At 40.6% G+C, this 17,641-nt stretch overlaps 1 protein-coding gene across 2 annotated transcripts; it reads right to left on the bottom strand.

The window, feature by feature from the left end:
• Window positions 1-116: 116 nt before the first annotated feature.
• On the bottom strand, window positions 117-17,641 carry tax1bp1b (Tax1 (human T-cell leukemia virus type I) binding protein 1b). Of its 2 annotated transcripts, XM_015036846.1 has the most exons (19): window positions 17,533-17,635; window positions 16,906-17,023; window positions 14,112-14,305; window positions 9,973-10,075; window positions 8,270-8,460; window positions 8,011-8,169; window positions 7,001-7,149; window positions 6,792-6,882; window positions 4,847-5,032; window positions 4,447-4,698; window positions 4,104-4,274; window positions 3,915-3,990; window positions 3,574-3,692; window positions 3,344-3,469; window positions 2,732-2,818; window positions 2,079-2,277; window positions 1,838-1,986; window positions 773-858; window positions 117-508 (listed from the first exon to the last, which is right to left on the bottom strand). In XM_015036846.1, the coding sequence occupies exons 3-19, from the start codon at window positions 14,286-14,288 to the stop codon at window positions 310-312; spliced, it is 2,520 nt and encodes an 839-aa protein (XP_014892332.1). In that variant the 5' UTR covers window positions 14,289-14,305; window positions 16,906-17,023; window positions 17,533-17,635; the 3' UTR covers window positions 117-309. The 2 variants fall into 2 exon arrangements, with proteins under 2 accessions (XP_014892332.1, XP_014892331.1); XM_015036845.1 differs by lacking the exon at window positions 16,906-17,023 and having other exon boundaries at window positions 17,533-17,641.

Below are 17,641 nucleotides of genomic sequence, written 5' to 3'. Positions count from 1 at the left end.
AAAAAGAAGGGAAACATTTAAAACTGTAATCCAAAAAAAAAAATAAAAATAAAAAATAAAATAATTCGCAACTGATTTAAAAGCCCTGTGACACACGCTAAATAATAACACTGTCGTTTTTTTTGTTGTTTTTTTTTTTTTTTTCTCCAAACGTCACCTCCGAGTGGATCTCCAAGTTAAACGAAAGCAAAAGTTAGGACAGCTCTACAGAGAGGAGCCGAACACCACTACATGCAGAAGAGAGCTTAAAGTGATTCTTTTTCAGTGGATGGCAGAAGGTCTGCAGACTCCGTTGGTTTTCGGTTTCCTTCAGTCGAAGTTGAGCGGGTGCCCGTCGAAGTGGGTGAGCACGTGGTTCTCGAACACCTTCTGGTCGCAGTCCAGGGGGAACTGCTCGCTGCACATGGGGCAGATCTTCCAGTGGCTCTCCACGTGTTCCTCGAACTTGCTCTGGTCGTAGTTGGGCGGGAAGATGACCTCGCAGAGCGGACAGCGTTTCATGTCCATGCTGTGCGCGGCGGGGGAGAGAGAAAGCGAGTGGAAGGGGGAAGGGAATAAAAAGACAGCGGAAAAAGCAGAGGAAGAGGAGCGCTCGTGTTAATGGAAGTCGAGCAACAAACAGGAGCGCCGGCTAATGAGGAACGTGTGTTTGATGCAGTGTGGGTGGCCCGCTCGTCGACAACGGTAACACAAAGGGCGGCTATGTTACAGAAGCCGAGTGAGGCTAGGGCATGGCTAACACTAAAGCTAAGCGGGAGAAGGTTTTTGTTACCTGGAGTCAAAGCAGAAGGGGGTTTGTCCGTCATTCACAAATGAGCTGCGTGTTTCTGTTCCTAGCGGCTGTTCGTTGGTGTTAACCTTGGAGGGAGGGGGGAAAAAACCAACATAAATATGAAAAGAGACGATCAACAACAATAAATAAAATGCCTACAAAATAACTGCTGGACACTAGAGTCGCTTCCAACGTTGCCAACTTGTTAACTTTGCGTCATGTTGCAGCCACAAACTACTGCGTTTTGTTAGGATGCTGGTTTTACGAGCAGTTCACATTTCTGAAGTAAAAAAAAAAAAAAAAAAAAAAAATCCATGCTTTTCAGTCAGTCCAGTCTAGCCAGTAGAATCAATTTTCCCTGAAATCGCCGTTTCAAGTTTCTTAAGGAATGTCTCAAGTTTTTATGAATTCCTCTTTGCAAAATGGTTCAAACTTAGAGCCCGAGTTCTGCCAAGAGACCAGCTGTGAACGTTGTTTTTCAACTTTTGCCAAACATTCTCAGACAAATTAAGATCCCTCAACTCAATAATAACCGGGACATCGCTAACTGTAGTCCATATTCCAACTTTTCGTTAATTTCCTTTATTCTGCTTCTATAATGCTATGTTTTCATCATCTAAAGCTCTTTGAGTTGCCTTGTTGCTAACATATGCTACACAATTAAACTTGCCTTGCATGCTGGCAAATATGTTTTATCTTTTGGTCTCATCTGACTAAACTCCATCAGTTTGCGGAGACTCTTCCACAACTTGTGCCAAACTACAACCGGGACATCATCTTCTCACAGATTTCTTTCAACTGGAAAGAAACCAACACTGTGCCACTTTCCTTCCTCCTCACAGTCATTTTTTGGCTCGGTTTAATCCATAGAATCCTACAACACATATTGATGTTTGTAGCTGTAATGACACAAAATACATTTTTGCATGTATGGTAGGCAACTACTGGGATGAAATACGAATTAGGTTTTTGACCTAAAGTGCCATGCAGAGGACTTGGACCTCTGCTTTTTATGTAAATCCTGACAAAGCGTTATTGCGTGGCTAAAACAGGCGAGGCGCTCACATTGTTGTTTTCCTCTGCCTCTTCGTGTCCTTCCGGCCGGCTGAGGTTGCGGGAGGGCTGGATGCAGACCACGTTGCTGTCCCAGGAGGGTGGGCCTACGGGGGGCAGCTTCAGAGGCTGATCATCTGAGAACTCCTCCTCTGTCTCATCTGCAGAGACATAATTCAACCACTTTAAGTAAATAAATTCAACCATTTAAAAAAAAAATGAATCCCACATGCTTTTTTTTTTTTTAATTCACCTTTTGAGTTTGAGATGGAATAAGGGTTCCCAAAGTGTAGCTTGCTTGGACTCTGAGAGACCAGCAGTGGGGTCGGGGTGTCCTGGGCGTAAGGGACGGGGTACTGCAGAATTAAAGGCACACTGGTCTGGAGGTTCTCCAAACTGGTTTTCTCACTGGCCCCTTGATCGCCCTTCTTGCTGCTGCTCTTCTGGAGCTCCTAGAAAAACAAAAGCAGAATTTAAACTATGTCGCACCAGGAAAACAATAGTGATGTGTCATTTTTATTTTCTGCCCAGAAGTCATCAAGTTGTTTTGGGAATATGGTGCAAGGGACCTTTTTTTTCCCCTTCTTCTTCTTCAAAGCAAAGCTTAGTTAAAGAAAAGAAAATCTATTTATTTTTATGATTATAACCATTTTGTAATTAATGAGGTCAAGCTAATTGACAGTCTTTGAACTGTACCAGCATTAGCAGCATTAGGCCTGCCAGGGCCTAATGCCCTGGCAGGCCTAATGCCGTGGAGCAAAGCAATGAAACAGACAACTTTTAATTTGCTTCTACAATTAGTGGTATTTTAAACCCAGACGAAATGGCAGAGAGAAAATTGTATATTTTAGGGAATGTTTGGAGTGGCAGGAGTCTATAAAAGAGAAAATGAAAGCTGTTACTAACCCCCTCCAGTTTTTCCTTCTCCCTCACAACGAGTGCAAACGTGTCCCTCAGCTCCTTCAGCTCCCGACCCTTCTCGGCTACTTGACTCTGAGGTAAACAATGGACACAAAACCAAAAGGAATGAAAAGGCCATCTTTTCTTACACTTAATGCGCTCCCGACTGAAAAATGTCTCGCTGAAATACAGGCCGGCTTCGGCATGTGACATTAATTGATCACAAGCATAAACGGCTTCCTTTGGCCGCGGCCTGATTTACGTTCGATACTCCTCAAAGCAAAACAACCTGCTTGGATTCTCCTGAGACACTAAGCAAATATCCGCCTGACCCGAGCCAAGCGCAGCATTAGCAGTGCGACTAAAAAGGATTCCTCCGAGCCAAACCTCGCTTGTCTCCAGAGCCCGACATAAACAGCAGTAAAATGCCGTCTGACAGATAGGCCGGCTCGTAAACAACACTGTCAGAACAACTATGTTCAGGGGAGACGGGGGTGGGAGAAGAAAGCATCAAAGTCTCGATCCTTGAGCAAGACCAGCCACGGACGCCGATAAAAACAGTCGAGTCTGAAGACCGGACTTGCTTTGAAGGCACCAGCGCCGCGCTCGGAGCCTGACCTTATAGCGGTCCTCGGCGGCAGCCAGCTGCAACTTTAGACTCTCGTTGGTCTTCAGCTGCTCCTTTAATTTCAGCTCCGTCTTGGCCAGCTCATCTGCGAACAAGCTGCTGCGCTCCTTTTCCTCCTGAAAGGCGACACACACTCATCACCCTGTTCTCCTCACACTTTGTCCTCTCGGGATTAGAGGACCCGCGCATGTTTTGCGCAGAATGCCGACGCGTCGCTTACCATCAGCATCTGCTTGCATTTCCTGTATTTGTCGTTTCTGTCTGAAGCTTCTCTGCTGATGCCTTTGAGCTTCTCTTGGATGATGGCCTCCAACATGGGGTCAGCAGAACCTGGGCTGCCTGTAGAGACGAGAACACGACCAAAAGATGTAGATCACCTCATTTGTCATGGTTTAAGATAAAATGACTGCTTTTATGACTGAAAAGGGCGCTGGGGGCAGAAAAATCAAAGGACATAAACCAAGACAGTAAACTACTGTGGCCTTTTCTAAAACATTCAGAGTCTCTATGATAAAGCCATCTACTTCTTCCATACAACCAGACAGAGCTGGACGTAAATACCCGGCACCGATGTGTCTGGACTCCCTGATGCAGGGATTGCAGCAGCGGCCTCTGGTACTGTGCTTTTCTTCACTTCCTATGAACAACAACACAAATGAATGTTAAAAGAGAAGGCAGAGCGCAACGTAACATCTAATGTGAGTTCGGTTTACGGATAAAGCTCGGCGGCTGGCGTCTGCTGGAACCTACCCCCTGCTGTTCAGACAGTTTGAGGACTTGTTTTTGCAGTCGCTGGCATTCCTTGTACTTCTCCTTGTAGTGCTCTGCCGCCATGAGCAGCCGCAGCTTCAGGTCCTCCACCTCTCTCTGCAGCTCTGCTACAACAGCCGGGTCTGTGCTCGCTTCCTCCTCCGATTTGGCCTGTTTTTTTTTTTTTTTTTTTTACAAAGACAGGAGAAGAAAAAGAAGAAGAAGACCACCATTAAAATGACTGCATGAAAACAGGGTAGGAGTCGAAACTGGTCAGGAAAAGCCTGATCGGCTAAAGTCATCGTCTAAAATAATTGAAATGAGGCCCTGCGCTCGTCCTCACCGCCTCCTTTTTGGCGTCTGCCTTCATCTGTTCGACTACGAGTTCCAGGTGGACACATTGGGCCTGAGCTTCGGCCTTGGCCTGGCGCAGGGCGTCCGCCTCGAGCTTCATGTGGTAGAGCTCAGACATGGTGCGATCTCGGGCGCTGGAGGCATCCCTCAGTTCGGCGGCCAGCAGGGAGGACTGCTGCTGGTTGGCCTGGAGCTGATCCTCTTTCTGCCGCAGCTGCTCCTTCAGGGCCTTCATGTCACCCTGGTACAACCACATGTTATTGTCACATTAGACTTTTATGTCTAGCAGAGGTCTTAAAGTCACTATGTAGTAGTTAAACATTAAAAGGCACCATCTTCTACTGTTGATGCTAATTTAAAACTTAGTAAAAAACAGTAGTAATTCGTACCAAGGGAGAAACTTTGGCCAGGATTTCTTTGTACTGTCTTTCCTTCTCTGTGAGGCATGCCTGCAGGCGTCCCACCTCCTCTTTGAACTGGGCAATGGTGTTTTCTTTGTTTACATCCACGGACTTTAGCATCTGCAGCTCCGCGCTCAGCTTAGTGTTTTCCAGCTCCCGGTTTTTCAGGTGAATCTGATGCGAGCACAATGAGAAATATAAAGAAACAGAAAACAAACACACAACAAATATAAGCAGTACGAGTTTTTATAACTTTTTAACCTTTTGCCTCATTTATAAAAAACACAAAAATTTAACATTTCAAAATTTCATGCTTTTCCAGGCTGAAATTTCTGCAATTTTTGTGCAGCTTTTCTAATAGTCAGAACAAAAGCTTTAACCGGTTGGGTTTTATTACCTGCGAGTTCAACAAATTACCAAACAACACAATGCCTATAACACGGCTTCTGATTCACACCTTGCGGGTCAAACTCATGAATTCGCTTCGCTTCCCCATTCTCTCTACGCTGTGGTCGTCACAGCTGCTAGCACACTTTTTTCTACCACATTTTCTTTCCACGAAGCATCTCATAAAGACTCTTGCTTGAAGGACTCTCCGGGTGCTTTCACAGCGGCCCTGTTCAATCAAACTCCGGTCCACGTACGAACCGGCCTAGAAAGCCCGGTTCGTACGTGGAGGTGGGAATGCGTAATCAAACGCTGATGCAGACTAGAAAAAAAAAAAAAAAAAAAAAGCGAAGTCCGCCTAAAAACCCCGGTCTCAATCCGGTTGAAGTGAATCCTGGTGCGGTTTGAATCCACACGCGAGACTGCAAGTGAGCATCTGCTTCGCTGCGCCCCGTTGTTGTGCAGATGAATGTTTTTATTGCTCTTAGGTAAGACTGTAATTTCATGAGAAACTTCAACTTTGAGTTTCAAAAGCTAAACACCCTAAATCGTCAAAATTAGCATAAAAAAAAAACTGCTGGAATAAATAACAGTTTGAATTACTGAATTTAATTAACGTGGATTTTAATCTAATTTTAGACACTTTGTCTCGTAAAATCTTGACTGGATTATCCTACTCCAAGTTAAGATTCTTTAACGGTACAGTTTGTGATTTGCTTGGCATCTACGCCAAGCCCAGTCTAATGGCCACAGTGCTGATTTAAACTCATGATTTAAGATCATCCAGAGACCTTTCCCAAAAAAGAACTAAGAAAGAAAAATGCTGAATTGGTCTGTTTTTTTTTGTTGTTGTTTTTTTTTCAATAAGTGCCCATTTGTCTGTGTTCTGCTTATTACTAACATTAACTAAAATCGGAGTGAAAATTAAATCTTGGACAGTCAAAGACTTCTTCCACGCTCTCCTTACTTCTGGTTAAACCTATTCGGGTTTTTCACGACTGCGTCAAACCCCTGCTAATAAATCAAATGTTGTGTGACCTCATTAAAAAGAAACAGATATTAAGATAGGTTTTTAAAATTGTCCTTCGGCAACATCCTCTGTGTGATGGTGCAAGCTAAATTAGATATGGGGGTTTTGGGCTCCATTTCTGTGGCGACACTACAGTATGTGGCCCTCCCACTTCCTGTGGAGCACCCACCACAACACAGGACGCACAAACACCAGACGGACCGGGAGACAGAATAAGGCATGCCCCGTTTAGACTCAAATGTTCCACTACACAAAATTATTCAAAGAGCACAAAGTGGAAAAACAGGAAAGAATTGGGGGGGAAGAGAGTTAACGAAAGATGCCTCTAAGTCTGGCGTTTCTCAAATTACACAGCAAATGATTTAGAAGGTAAAGCTGTCACTAAGTTGTTTTTTTTTTAAACAAACCAGAAGGGTGATACAGATATATCTGGCTGCAAAGTTACTTAAGCTCATTTTACGTACATTTTGATATCGTTATTTCTAAAGTTCAACTTTTAAAATAATTAAACATCACCTTGTAGAGTTCCTTCTCATCTCTCTCATTCTTTACATGAGATTCAAGAGCCTCTTTCTCTAGAGCGACTTTCTTCAATCGATCTTTAAGACTAGATAAACAAACAAACAAAAAAAAGATATAAAAAAAATTAGTTCATATTAGTGCATTACGGCAAATTTTGGGGTGTATCCGTTACAAAAATCTGAATTCATCTTTAACAACTTCACCTGTCCAGCTCGGTTTCCTTTTGAAGTCCCTTCTGTGTGACTCCGATCAGATCCTCTTCCAGCTGTACGATCCTGGCCGTGGCCTCCTCCAGCCGCCTCTTGACCTCCTCCTTCTCCTCCTGAAGGGCCTGAGACGAGTGCAGCACCTCCTGGGAAGCAAACCACCAAATAAAAAAAAAAGGAGGTTGGACACTTGAGCTTGCTGATTTACACGATGGCTAATTGAAATCGTACTAATAAAAACTACGCTGGGTTTTGTGCCAAGAGATGGAGGGTCTAAACGGATTCAAATCTGAAATAACAAGAGTCCTTTCCACGTCTGGCTTTGTCTCAAAAGGTTTGGAAAGATGCATGTACGGCATTAAAATTTACTGTCGTCGAAGTCTAAATCATAAAGAAAGTCATAGCTCCACGTAGAGTATTTTTTGAACTCTGAAGATGAATTAAACAAAAAAAAAAAAGGCAAAATAAATTTTTTACAATTTGCTTATGAGAAGAGTTTCGGGATCTTTATATTCACACCACATAAAAATTTCATATAAAAGTAAAGCAATAAAATTAACAACCACAAAATCTGTAATCATATTTACATCTGTAAAACCTTTAAAACCCAGCAGATTTATGACACACAGCGGCGCACCAGATCATTACTGACAATGCTCTTAAGACTTAATGTTATGCTATAAAAAGCGGAATGACAACCTTGATAATGCAGGCATTTCTATTTGTCAGAGTGTGATTTACTACTTTAGTGTATTGCTGGTTCGAGTTACTCTGCATGTTTGGGCTGCTTCACTAGGGGGTGCTAGCAGACTGTTTGGCCATAAATTAAAGGTTAAAACAAGAAGAATGGTCATATAAATGATGTATTTTAGAATCTATAATTACTTTAAAGCAAACTCCCAGTGCAGATCAAAGCTAAAAGTGAGGATTTGGTTTCATCAAATAGATGGGAGAATTAAAAATACTGATCTGCACGGAGCTGGCAGGCCTAACCAGAATAAACGTACTTGGATCTCTCTTCTCAGCTGGGCACAGGACTCCTTTTCTTGCTCAAACTCCTTCTGCAGGCTGTCCTTCTCTGCGTCAAGCTGCTCCTTCTCCTGCTGGATGAGGGCCATGCTTTTCAGCAGCTCCTCTTTCTCTCTCTGAGCTTCTTCCACTTTTTGCTGCTCGAACAAGAAAAACTGTGAATATTTTGTCGCTTTTACGGCAACCAGGTTAAAAGTCTGCGCAGCTTAAAACGAGCGGCTTCACATGATCCTGCACCTCAAGCAAGCCGGCTTTGGTGGTGACGACCAGGATGTCGGAATTGCATTCGTCTTCGACAGTCAACAGCTCATCCTCGGAAGGGCTGTTTGCGCGAAACTGGAAAGGCGTGCTAGCCCCCCGGATCTCCCCTTTGTGGGTCACGTAGCAAAACTGGTAGAACTCCCCATCGTCATTGGGGACATAGTAACCTAGGGAAGTAATGCATACAGTGATTAAAGAAGGATGCAAAGGAAAGTAGATTTAGTAAAGTAAAAGCAGGTAGGAATTTGCTGCACATAGCCATATAGAGTAGAAATGGTTAACATCTTTAGATTTAAAGATGGTACTTTGAATCTAAAATCCCAATTAACCTTGTGTAGTTATATTTATTCTACCTCATATCTGAAGGGTTGTTTTACCATAAGAGGAAAAACTGTGGTGGCACCCTTGGCAAAGAAACCAAGAGAGTTAAAAATTTCATCTTTTTTATTATTATCAAAATAGCATCATTTTACACAAAATTAGAAAATCCACCTTTATTTTTTCCTTTATTGGATCCTATACTGTCTGTGCTTTTCTCTACCCACATTCTGACAGCAAGATGGCACTTCATTTTGTCTTCTCCTGAAATGTTTCATAACATTTTTCTCTAAACCAGATCTAGATCATTCCAGAATCTGGTTCCTCTGAGTGTGATGGCAAATAAAGAAGCAAAACGCCAACAAAGTTCCCAGGGTGTTTGGACCAGGAACAGCCCACAGCCCCATAATAGTCGGCCAATGAGGGATTGCGACTACCTAGCTTAGCAAGTCAGAGGCAGACTGAGCTCTATCCCTCTATACCGTCGGTCATTTCACAAGATGCCATCAGCCCAAAATCACATGGTTCTGGCCCAAATCCCAGAAGAGTTTAGTAAATTCTTTGTTTTTAAGTTTGTGTTGGTGGGGCAGTAAACGAGGACTTGATAAAACTTTAAAGCTTTAAATTTTTATCCCCATATTTTTCAGCCCAGTAGTTTAAAAATGTACCATGTTACTTCAAATATACTGCTCAAAAAAATAAAGGGAACATTTCACTTTAATTTTGTGTGTGGCTCCAAATCCAGGCCTCCATTGGTTAATAAATTTGATTTCCATTGATGATTTTTGTGTGATTTTGTTGTCAGCACATTCAACTTTGTACAGAACAAAGTATTCAATGAGAATATTTCATTCATTCAGATCTAGGATGTGTTATTTGAGTGTTCCCTTTATTTTTTTGAGCAGTGTATATACTACGAGATAACAGGAGTTTATTAATATCTAGAAACCCTGATCAACTTGAATAAGAACAGAAAAATCTACGATTCAGCTACATATATTCTAAAAAATTTTTTTTAGAAATAATATTTGATCCACCAGTTATTTTATGAAAAACTATGGCTTTTAACAGAGGAAGTTGGTGTTTGCTACATCATAAAAGTACACAATTTGAAGCATCACCTAAAGCTAAGTAGTGTGAGATTTTTCTACAATAAGGAACGACTAATATGACTTTTAGTCATCTCTGCCGGCCAGGTGTGTAACATTTTTTTTCTACATCTGTAGATCTGTTGAGATAGACTGGAATTTTAGTGCACTTAATGGTTCAAGTCCTGAACCCCTACAATCCTCTGAACAGCTCCTTCATATACCCTCATTAAAACGTGTCAGAATTACAGAAAGCTTACAGCACGACCTTACCCTGAAAGATCACGGTTCTGTTGACTGCTGTGCCTTCCACGTAGTTCTCGGGGAGAGGCGACCACAAGAATGTGTAATAATCCCTCGCTGTGCTCCAACCAACCTGTGACACATCGAGGGGAATCCGTTTAACCAGACGCTCCGACCACATCAGTGCATTATAATAACAATGGGGAACCAACAGGGGAGATTTTTTTACATGAATCTACAGGCACTTCCAAATGATCTCAAGCTGGTATATTGAAGTAATGAAGGGGTTTTTGAATCTGTGTTGCCATGGCAGCTAGGAACATGTCTACAATTGCAATTTGGCCAAGGCTACCATAACTCAACCACCTCCCGGAGGCTTCAGGATGCTCATCGTGAAAAAGCCCGAGTGCGGAACTGCAGCAACAACTCATTGTTAACAGGAAGGGGGAAATAGGTGAAAATTTTATACATAGGCAACTTGAAAATGAAAACCAAAATGTAATTACATGTATTTTATGTCTTGTTAACTGGTGTCTGCTGAGGAGAGGGGGGGGAGGCAGGAGTGCAGAAAATACATCCACGACTTCAAGACTGGTGCCATAAAAGTGTCAAACTGAATCAGTGTCACGTTGAGAGGGCTGCTTTTAGGCGTGCACACATGCATCCGCAACAAATCCAGTGAAACCAGACTGCGACACCAGCCTTTGTCACAAAACCAAAGTTGGTCATCTGATGCAAACTTTGCCAAAATGTATAATTCATGCAAGCTGACATAACAGTAGATTTCGGGTTTTAACTTTCTTTCCCTTGACTGGCCAGTTTATCTTCTCAGCTGTGTACAAACAGCCCGCAGCTACAGTGCTGTGTGTTCATGTGAGTCACGGATAGAAGGGTTCTGGAGTTCCCAAAAAAAAAAAAAAAAAAAGAGAAACCCCAATTGTTGCCTGTGCAGCTCCAGCCTCCAGCAGTTAAGAACAGGAAGCAATTAAAACATGTGCCTTGTTAGTGAGTGTCATTACTGAGGGGGCTAGCTCTAACCGGTCCACTCATTAGAGCTGCAGAGGTGGTGTTTGGGGAAAACTGAGAGGAACTTAAAGCATTCTGGTTAGAATATAAATAAGCAAAAACAGAGACACGGCGTTGAGCTATCTTAAACATGTTTAAATTAGTGACTGGGGGGTAAAACTCGGAGAAGAGAACAAGCTTTGCACTAAAGATGACTTTTCGCTTTAAACACTTTAATGCATTAAACCTGAGAGGATAATGCTGCAGTAGGTGAAACATGGTCAATGCGCCAGTAAGGCTGCGCAGAACCAGGAGTGAGCTTTTAATGAATCACACAAAGAGGTCGTCCTTAGAGACAGTTTAATTATAAAGCTGAGTTTCCTTTCTCTGACGCCCTTCCTCAACAAGAATCCTTTATGAACCACAGAACCGCCAGCAAGTTGCAGTGTGGTTAATGTTCACAGAGACAAGAGTCAAAGTCTTTGTTTGTCTCCAGGCAAACAAGAGCCAGTAGGTCATTTATTCACCACTAATAATATATTCAGTTTTGTTGTTGTTGTTTTTGTCTATTTAAGTAAACTTTTAAAATTGTACAAAAACTGTATTTCTTGTTAAAATGCAGGAGGAGATATTACACAGATTTTTTTTAAATCCTCCATCAATTATAATCCTATATTATGACAGGGAACGAGCTAGAAAACTGTAAAAGGCAATCAAAGACTGATCTAGATGACAGTGACAAAACACTAACAAATCAACTTTGAATTTGCAACAAAAACAACAGCGCCCCAACTTGCTGCTGAACGCTCTTTGGACTCCAATGAATGATTCCGACACCAAACAACTCGCACGTCAATCACAGGACTAAAAGGTTTACAAACCTGCCCTCAGCATTCTGAGCAGCTACTCGCTTTAAGATCAAACTTTGAACCTAGATTGAAACAGATTCAACCTAACATAACTCTTTTTTTTCCTGATCTTTGTATTTGGCTGTATACAAAAGCCTACATGACTTTTGTAAAATGATTTGACAAAAAAATACATTTATCATGAGAGTTTCCATCCTTTTTCTCACTACTTTGAACAAAGACATATCTTTAAGTATGCAAAATAGGTAACTGCACAAAATAAGATAGTTTCCAATGTCTGACCTTTAAGCATGGAGAAAAAGAAGGCCTGCTAAAGTCCTTATAGGACAAGACTTTCAAGCCAGGCCAGATGCAAAATCTAAAGAACTGTTTGTGGACTTGAGACTGACCCCTGCTGACATTCAAAGGGTCACAGTAGACAGGGTGGAGGAGTGCAAGTACTTGGGAGTGTATTTGGACAATAAAGTAGACTCTTCAAAAAAAGAAATCCAAATCCAGAAGGGCCACTGTTGTTTCTGAGAAGACTCAATGTCCTTTAACATCTGCCGGAAGATGTTATGGACATTGTGTGAGTCTGTGGTGGCCAGCGCCATCACCGTGTTCGCTGTTGTCAACTGATGCAGCCTGAGGGGTAAGAACATCCACAGGAAGGCCAGTCACGACACAGGGGACGAACTAAACTCTCTGGACGAGGTGTTGGAGAGGAGAACGTTGTCCAAACGTGGGACGATGTTAAGCTCGTCCTCACATCCTCTCTATTATTTGCTGAACACTTTTAGGAGCTTGTTTAGCAACAGACTCAGACTGCCACCATGTGACACAGGGCAACATAGGAAATCATTCCTGGCTGTCACATGTTCAGCCTATGACATAACTCATTTACACCAACAGGTTACCTTAAATATAATCTATTATTTTTTTATATTTTTCTTACCGTCTTTCATGGCTAACTTTACATCAGGTGACTGGTGTTGCAATGTCGAGTAACTTCCCCTTTGGGATTAGTAAAGTATTTCTGATTATCAAAGGGAAAAGCGGAGGATGGAAAATATGGCAAGGATTCACATCTGACCTGGCAGCAGAAGTGGTTCCAGTGCCAAACGAACATGTTTGGTGTAAAGTAAAGTGGAAAGTACATCAACAACACTTCTGTCAGTCTGCTAATCCTCAAATGCTAGCTTGAGGTGTGAAAGAACATAATGACAGCACACTGAGCTACCTGTAGCTGATCTCTGGAAATTAGTAAAAAAGTAGCATCTTAAGAAGGAGCGCTTGTATGCGTCCATGATTTCAACTAATGTTCCAGAAGACCTAAATGTGTTAGCTACCATTGGTGACTCTTTATTTGTACTTTATTCTCTGCTGTGACAAACCATTTAGAAAGGCATACATACATGAAAAGATAAATCAACTTGGTTTATTACTCGAGTTCCTTTCAAAGACAAACACTTCAAACAGGAAGAGAAGTTCAGCAGGAAGCAAACTAAACAGAGCTGTTAGTTTGTGTTTTTTAACTTGTTGTCAAGTTGTCTAAACTTTCATCTCATCCCTGGTAGATAAAAAGCAAGTTAGCTGAGAAGACGATCACTAAACTTCAGACAAAACTAAGATAAATTACTGCCACTGTACTGGATTTAATGTGTTCCTATAACGAGATCCATGTGGGACACTTAAGTTTGTGGTGAGGGCCAAGATGCTTCACTCCCTCTGACCGAGCTCATCTTTGAAGTACATGTGAATGGCTACACTTGCAATATTTTAGTTTTGTAAGGCCTGAGTTAATACTTTGTTTCTATGTTTTAGGTAAATAAAAAATCCCTCCCTTTCCGTAGTCATACTCTAAAGAGTAAAATATTGTCTCCAAAGACAGATTTTATTCTCCCTCCCAGGGTTGCAAGAACAAAACTATGTGATTCTTGCAGCACTGAGAGAAATATGCAAAATGTTTTTTTTTTGTTTTTTGCTGTGTCTGAGAAATATGAAATATAAGTGATGTTGTGTGTCAGCCCTATGAAGACTTCCAGGAGGTTCTGCACATTAACTCTTGTGAAGCATGAAATGTATACCAGCAAGAACTTTATTCTTGCAGCCTTGAGTACCAGGGTGACTTCCTCCGTTCTTGTGGAGTGCGCATTGACCTTCAGATGTAATTAGATACCCAAGATGTCAGCAGGTTCCAGATTTACGATACACTAGAATACCCTTCAGCAAAGAAAACCTCTGCGACAATAATGTTTATTTGCATCTTATAGTCAGTTTTCATGCTTTCATAAAGAGGCGACGATGTTCCCTCACCTTAAATATGCCAACCCAGTCCTTTGGATGTGGTTTGATGAACTGTGTCAGGGTATAGTGACAATCGAGCGCAGCATGGGGCAGGTAACTCTTCCCCACATTCTGGAAGATGACGTGGGCAAAATTTGATGTGTCCATGTTTCTGCTCAATAAGGTCCCATCCAGGAACAAAGCCATATGTCATTCAGCAGTGGCTGCACAGGAAAGTACATAAAAAAAGGATTAGCCAAAGGAAAAACTTACCCCAGTGTTGGTGTTTACTGTGACCAGGAGCAGTAAAAAAAAAAAAAAAAAAAGCAAACTGGAACAGAATAAAACTGAATAAAAGTGTGAGGCACTAGTGGTTTAAGGAAATTGGTTGGACACTATAATACAACAAACAAGAACGTTATAAAAGAGGAAGGCAGATTTCATTACATTTGTTGTCATTAAAGGCTTAATAAAACACAAACATTTTATCTTAAAAAGATTTATGCTTTTGATAACTCAGCAAAGCGACTAACCATTGTTTACTCTGAACTAACCTTTGCAGCATTAAGATCCCAATACTCAGCCAATACCTGATGAGTTGCTGGTCACCGCTGCTCCTTTCTATCAGGTTTATGAGCTAAATATAGCCAAACAGCTGCTATACAGTAACTACTAGCACAACTCATTTAATAACTGACTTATATTTAACATCACAACCTGAGTAAAATTCAGACAGTTTACTCAGACAAACACATATCTGAGTCGATACATGTACAGCTACAGATTTAAAAAAAAAAAAGAGAGAATTCAGATGCATTGTTTGCTTTTAATAACCCTTAGAGCTACACAAGAAATAAAGCAAAATTTAAAAAAGCCCGGCTTTCCATGATTTCATAAAAGTTGGTGCTAGTTCATTATTCTCAGAAAATTACATTTTCTACCAAATTAAATTGATGACCATTAAATGTCATTGGGCTTAAAACTGTTTAAGAAAAGTACAAGTGCGTTCAGTTTCTATGTAAATGAAAGGCTTTTACAGTGCATATAAAAAGCGGAAACATCACCTAACATTTGGCTTTTCCTGCCGTGAAAAGCCAAGTGTTAGTTGATGCTCCTGAGGAAAAGTACAATTAACACAAAGAGCTGTTGCTATACACCGACTTCTATTCTGATAGAAAAAGTGTTGTTGAGTCCATTAGTCCAATCAAAATCTATATGGTAGCTGATCAATTTTAAAAGTCCCTAATTTTTTTTTGAAGTAACTGGATATCACAACTTCCTGTCTGAATAAGTTCAAAGGATTCCAAAAAAAAGAGAAAGAAACCAGCAGGGTTGGGATTTTAATGGCATGCATACCTCTGTTTAAGCAATCCCCAAATGTCATCACAAAAAAGGCCTTCAGTAATTTACATGTCTTAAGTTTTTTTTTTTTTTTTTGCTAAGATGACACTAATTACTGCAAGAAAATTCCTTCAAAACTGCCTGAAGAATACTCAACTTGCTTTCAAACCATAGTTTGGATGGGGCAATATGCATGTAACCATATATATTTGGTGAAGGGTGTGTGTGTTTCAGGAGCAGATGTAGTTTTTGTTCAGTTATGCAGTGCACATAAACCTTAAAATCCAAAACAAGACAGCAATAATTAACATTCTGCAAAAGAATTGGATGATCTGCTAATCACAGTTTCTGACTGGTTAGACATTTTTGTTCCTATTGTATGAGTTATTTGCATTTGGGCCTGGGTTGATGGCACCAATTTCACACTGAAGCCACTTCATGATTTCAAACTAAATAAGTTACTTTATCTGCACATTTCTAGATCAATTAATTTAGGAATCGATAATGAAATGTTTCCTATTTTAAAATGAATGTTGATTTGTTATGTAAGATACTTAAAACCAGGAGTGCAGCGAGAAATCAACCAGCTGATAAATCGCCCCAGATATCCTTAATTTTGGAAGATCGTTGATCGGCCGATACTTACATGTGAAGCCGATCTTATCTATCTCAGCAAAGGTCTTAAAATCAATGACAGTCTTCTTTTGCTCTGCTGTAACAGAGGTTTGACTGACAGACCCGCCCACCACGTCATGTCTGCTGGTTGACACGACATGTACCCCCTAGTTTTAAGTTTGCAATTAGTGATAGTCACCCCACTGTTGCCAACTGAGCGACTGTTTTTTAAAACATGCATCAAATTTTTAGCACTTCATTAAATTAGAAAAATAAATCTCTCATCTTTAAATCATCACAACTGCATTGCGATATAATCTACAAATGTTAAGATTATCCTAAAGCAAAGATGAGAGAATTGAATACGTTTGGCATTCTTAATCCTTATTTTATTTGATTAGTTTATAAATTTCAATGTGTGAATTTCATAAAATGCTGTCTGTAGGAATGATTCATTATGTTTCAGCTTACTTTAAATGGTAAAAAAAATAGTTATGTAAACTTTGAAAACATCTGAAAAGGTTTTACATGGGATATTCTGGACTTACAATTACATAAATTACAGGAGACTTAGCCACTCGATTTTCCTCATCATTAAAAAATACAATAAAAATGGCAAATATGACTTTCAATCTTCGAATAAAGTTTTTTTTTTCGTCTTTGCAGTTGAACCTGGCTTGTATCCCTGTGGCACAACTTATATTTAAGTGATGGTCTTTGTCATCTGACCTCATTCAAGAATCAAGAAATGTATCTACACTTGTTTAAATCCAGTTTTCCTATACATGTCATTGTACTCGATATAGGCAGTTACAGCTTGCCGTTATATCACAAACATAATCGACTAATAAAACACATTTAAACTTACATTGAATTCGCTGATTTTAAACTCCACCATAAAGTCAACACCACATGATTATCGATAACGAAGGCTCTTAGGGGGAGTTTCCATTTGGGCCTCGGTATTTTTTTCGACGTAGTTTGGCCTGGGACGGAGAATTGTCAAAAACAGATCATAACTATCCTTCAGAGTAATCGCATAATAAATAGCCTTACAATAAAACTAAATGTTAGAGAAAATACGCATTAAATTATCCGTTTGTAAGCAAGTTTCGGACAAGGCCTACAGAAAACAGTAATCATATCTGGCTAGCTTAGCAATACAGCTAGCTAGCAGCCAGTTGGCCTTAGCGACATACTTTATGAGACACTTTAACCATTCATCCAAAAGCACGTAGTCTTTAACATCTCAGCAAAACAGTTACGTAATGTGTTAAATATTCTCCGCGTTGTGTTACATAACGTCCTTGACAAATAAAAAGCAGACACTTCAAGAAAAAAGAGAGCACAGCTATCAGTTGAATACAAGGTTATAGCTAATGTAAACAGTTAGCAACTTTAGTGGTACCAAGCTACTTTCGAAACGCACTTCGAAAAGCTCACAAAGTTAACAGTCGTATCCTTATTCTATTCATAAAATACACATCAAACATACCTTGTGGACATGTTAAACATCAGCCAACATCCAAATGTATAATAGAAACGCAGTTGACGCAGTTCAGGGCTTTCCCGTGTCCTTTTCCTGGAATAATAAAAACATAACG

Source organism: Poecilia latipinna, unplaced genomic scaffold, assembly GCF_001443285.1.
Source record: "Poecilia latipinna isolate Pla-1442-1.1 unplaced genomic scaffold, P_latipinna-1.0 Scaffold382, whole genome shotgun sequence".
NCBI classification, from domain to species: Eukaryota; Metazoa; Chordata; class Actinopteri; order Cyprinodontiformes; family Poeciliidae; genus Poecilia; species Poecilia latipinna.
The sequence above is the reverse complement of the archived record's forward strand: the minus strand, read 5'-3'. Positions and strand labels throughout refer to the sequence as shown.